At 49.9% G+C, this 3,192-nt stretch overlaps 1 protein-coding gene across 1 annotated transcript in view; it reads left to right on the top strand.

Annotated features, from left to right (window-relative positions):
* Positions 1-2,510, top strand: part of dnd1 (DND microRNA-mediated repression inhibitor 1) — a gene marked incomplete at both ends in the record, with an annotated part of 3,894 nt that extends 1,384 nt beyond the window's left edge. Inside the window, 5 exon segments of the mRNA XM_080526321.1 lie at positions 60-304; positions 306-386; positions 1,308-1,432; positions 2,025-2,117; positions 2,225-2,510. Coding sequence (XP_080382447.1) covers positions 60-304; positions 306-386; positions 1,308-1,432; positions 2,025-2,117; positions 2,225-2,510 — 830 coding nt within the window.
* Positions 2,511-3,192: the final 682 nt, after the last annotated feature.

Here is a 3,192-nt window from a genome sequence, read left to right as displayed (position 1 = left end):
GAAGTAATCCCCAGAAGGCTGATCACGTCTGTCATGTCTATCGCCCCTGCTGGCTGCAGGCTGGCGCGGCGCCCCCCCCGGGCCGGGCTGTGAGGTGTTCATCAGCCAGATCCCCCGGGACGTGTACGAGGACCAGCTGATCCCGGCCTTCCAGGCCATCGGCCGCCTCTGGGAGTTCCGCCTCATGATGAATTTCAGCGGCCATAACCGCGGCTTCGCCTACGCCAAGTACGGCGACCCCCACACGGCCGCCGCCGCCGTCGGCGCGCTGCACGGACACATCCTGAAGCCCGGCATCCGCCTCCAGCGTGCGGCGCAGCACAGAGAAATGCCAGCTCTGTCTGGGCGACCTGCCCTGCAACACCAGGAAGGAGCAGCTGCAGCAGGTTAGTGTTAACACTACAACAGCCGTGCCTATTTTACCTACTAGTAGAGCCACCTGGGGGTCAATAGACCCCCCTTTTTAGAATGTAAATCTGCTATTTACACACAGATTACTAGAGGGGGCTTCTTTTTTTAGCCTGCCTCCTACACAGAAAAACTGCTTTATACTATCTTATCCTGAAGTGATTTAGAAAATGTAAGGATACTGGGTGGTGTGCAAAGATAGAATTTTCTTTTTTACTCACAGGGGTCAAGTTTAGCCCAGTAATTACAGTAGGATTCTCAACGCAACGGGTGGTCCGTTTTAGAACGTTGCAGAGAAAAAACTCGACAGACATTCCAAAGCATCTGGACGTTCTGCTGAGACTTGACAAGTCTAGTCTTGACGTCTTCTCCGTCGTTCAGGGCCGTCACAGGGTAATTCGGACCTCTGCAACTCGAGTTGCGTTGCGTTGCGTTGCGAATCCTAGATGTGAACTGGGCTTTAGCGTGAGGGGGAAAACTGAGGGGAGGACAGGCTCATTGTTGTAGATTAGATTAGATTCGATTTTATTGTCATCGCAGAGTACAAGTACTATACAACGAAATGCTGTTTAGCATCCAACCAAAAGTGCAAATAGTGATATATATAGTGATATAAGGGCATGATATAAATAGAACAAGAATGGTAATGATGGTAGTGAGGGGTAGGGCTATTTACAGTTATGAGCTATGTACAGTGAGGTAGTTTATGTACAGTGTCTTGTAATACGTGGAATGAGGAATGGTAAGGAACATGTGTCAGATCCGCTCCAGTCTTTTGGTTTGTACCTTCAACACCAGCCATTGGTGCATGAATGTAGAAATCAAATGCCACGGAAAAAACACCTGAATGTAGAAAGTCTTTTATGGTGTGTGTGTGTGTGTGTTTATCTCTCCTCCAGCTGCTGCAAACGTTCTGTGACGGGGTGGAGGATGTGTCCCTGAAGTTGGGTCCTGACGGGGAGGGTGTGGCAGCAGTGGTGTTCTACTCCTCCCACCATGCCGCTTCCATGGCGAAGGAGGCATGGTGGGAAGGTAGGGTCATAGGTCATAGCTACACATCACAGGGACCAGACATGTGACACGTTCTAATGCTTTGGTCCTGGTATAGGCAACCAATCAAAATGTTCAGACTTTTTCTTTTGAAACACAGAAGTACGTTTCAACATTGTTGAGAATCTCAACACACACTCGCTAGTCAAGCCAAAATACTGCAACGAAATGGATTGGGTGAGTAATCCCCACTGCTACCTAGTTAACTATAACACTACTTTACATTGTTAGCAGGCTCACAAAACAAGCTGTGTTAGTTGACTAGCGAGTGTGTCATTGATTTTCAACAACGCGGAAATGTATTCACATTCTTTCGAAAGAAAAGTCCCATCATTACATCAGATCCCGATATGCGGACCAAAGCACTAGAACGTGACACATACGTTACACGTGGCTTCCGTAATGGGCAGATTATGCTAGTGATGTTATTTCTAAGTCAGGTCCTTATAAAAATGTAACGAAGGTCTCCCCCCCCCCCCCACCTCTCTGCAGCGTTTAAGAAGCACTTGAGGGTGCCCATCACTGTGGAGTGGCAGTCCAGTGTTACCCCCCGCCTGGCCCTTCAGCCAGATCCCCCGGGACGTGTACGAGGACCAGCTGATCCCGGCCTTCCAGGCCATCGGCCGCCTCTGGGCCGCCTCATCGGCCTCTCCCGGGCCGTGGGGACTCCCACCCTTCGGGGGGCGCCCCCTCCCCCTTCCTCCCCCCCTTGGGTGCCCCCTCCCTCCCCTCGGGTGGGAGTGTGTCAGCCCCCGTCTCCCGCCAGGGGGCCGCCGACCGCGGCCCTGGATGCCGTCACCCTGCTCCAGAGGGTGTGCGAGGTGCTCGGCCGGGGCCCGCCGCTGTACGACATCCAGTTCCTCCAGATGGGGCCCGACGGCTTCCTGTGCTTCGGCTACCGGGTGTGTGTCCCGGGGCTGAAGAGGCCCTTCACGGGCGTGGTGCAGACCCTGCCCAGCCCCACCTACGCCGCCGTGCAGCTGGAGGCGCAGACGGCCACGGCCGACCAAGTGGTCCGGGCTCTCAGGGCCTTCTACAACATAGTTGGCTAGTTATTGTTTTATCATGTTTTAGTGAGTAAGTAGTATGCACTATTTTGTTTTAGTGAGTTTTATTTTGTTTTATGCATTGGAAGAATAATAAGAAAAGAAAAGAAAAAACTCTTGAACTCTTTTATATGTTGGATGCACAATTTTTACTTTGATTTGTGTGTGTTGTTGTGTTGCACTTTTATATGTCGGTTTTGCAGTGCTTTTAGTAGTTTTGCAGTGCAGATTTGCATGTTTTTGCACTGTAGTGTGTGTGTGTTTTGCATATTTTTCTCATTTGAATAAAAATGAGATCTTTGACAGATGACATGTTATAGTTGTTACGTTTCATTCGGGGCGGCTGTGGTTCAGTGGGTAGAGCCGCCGTCTAATGATCGTATAAAAAAAAGTCTCGTCTAATAAAAGTCGGCAGCTCGCAGCGTTTCGAATCCCCCACGTGTCGAAGTGTCCTTGAGCAAGGAACTGAACCCCTAATTGCTCCAGGGTCGCCTTCAATGGTAGATGCCCCCTCTGGAGCATAAATGCGTTTCATTGTACTCTTTGTAATGACAAACTTTGTCAATCCCTTTCCCTTTCTGTTTAGGTTGGTGTTCCACAAGGACTAATACTGTCAATTTAGAGACTAATCATTCTTTACTAAAGGAAGAGTAATAGTTGAACATGGGTTATTGAAGGAAAACTACAC

The sequence above is a fragment of the Nansenia antarctica genome (genome assembly GCF_963989245.1).
Source record: "Nansenia antarctica genome assembly, chromosome: 3".
NCBI lineage: Eukaryota > Metazoa > Chordata > Actinopteri > Argentiniformes > Microstomatidae > Nansenia > Nansenia antarctica.
The sequence above is the reverse complement of the archived record's forward strand: the minus strand, read 5'-3'. Positions and strand labels throughout refer to the sequence as shown.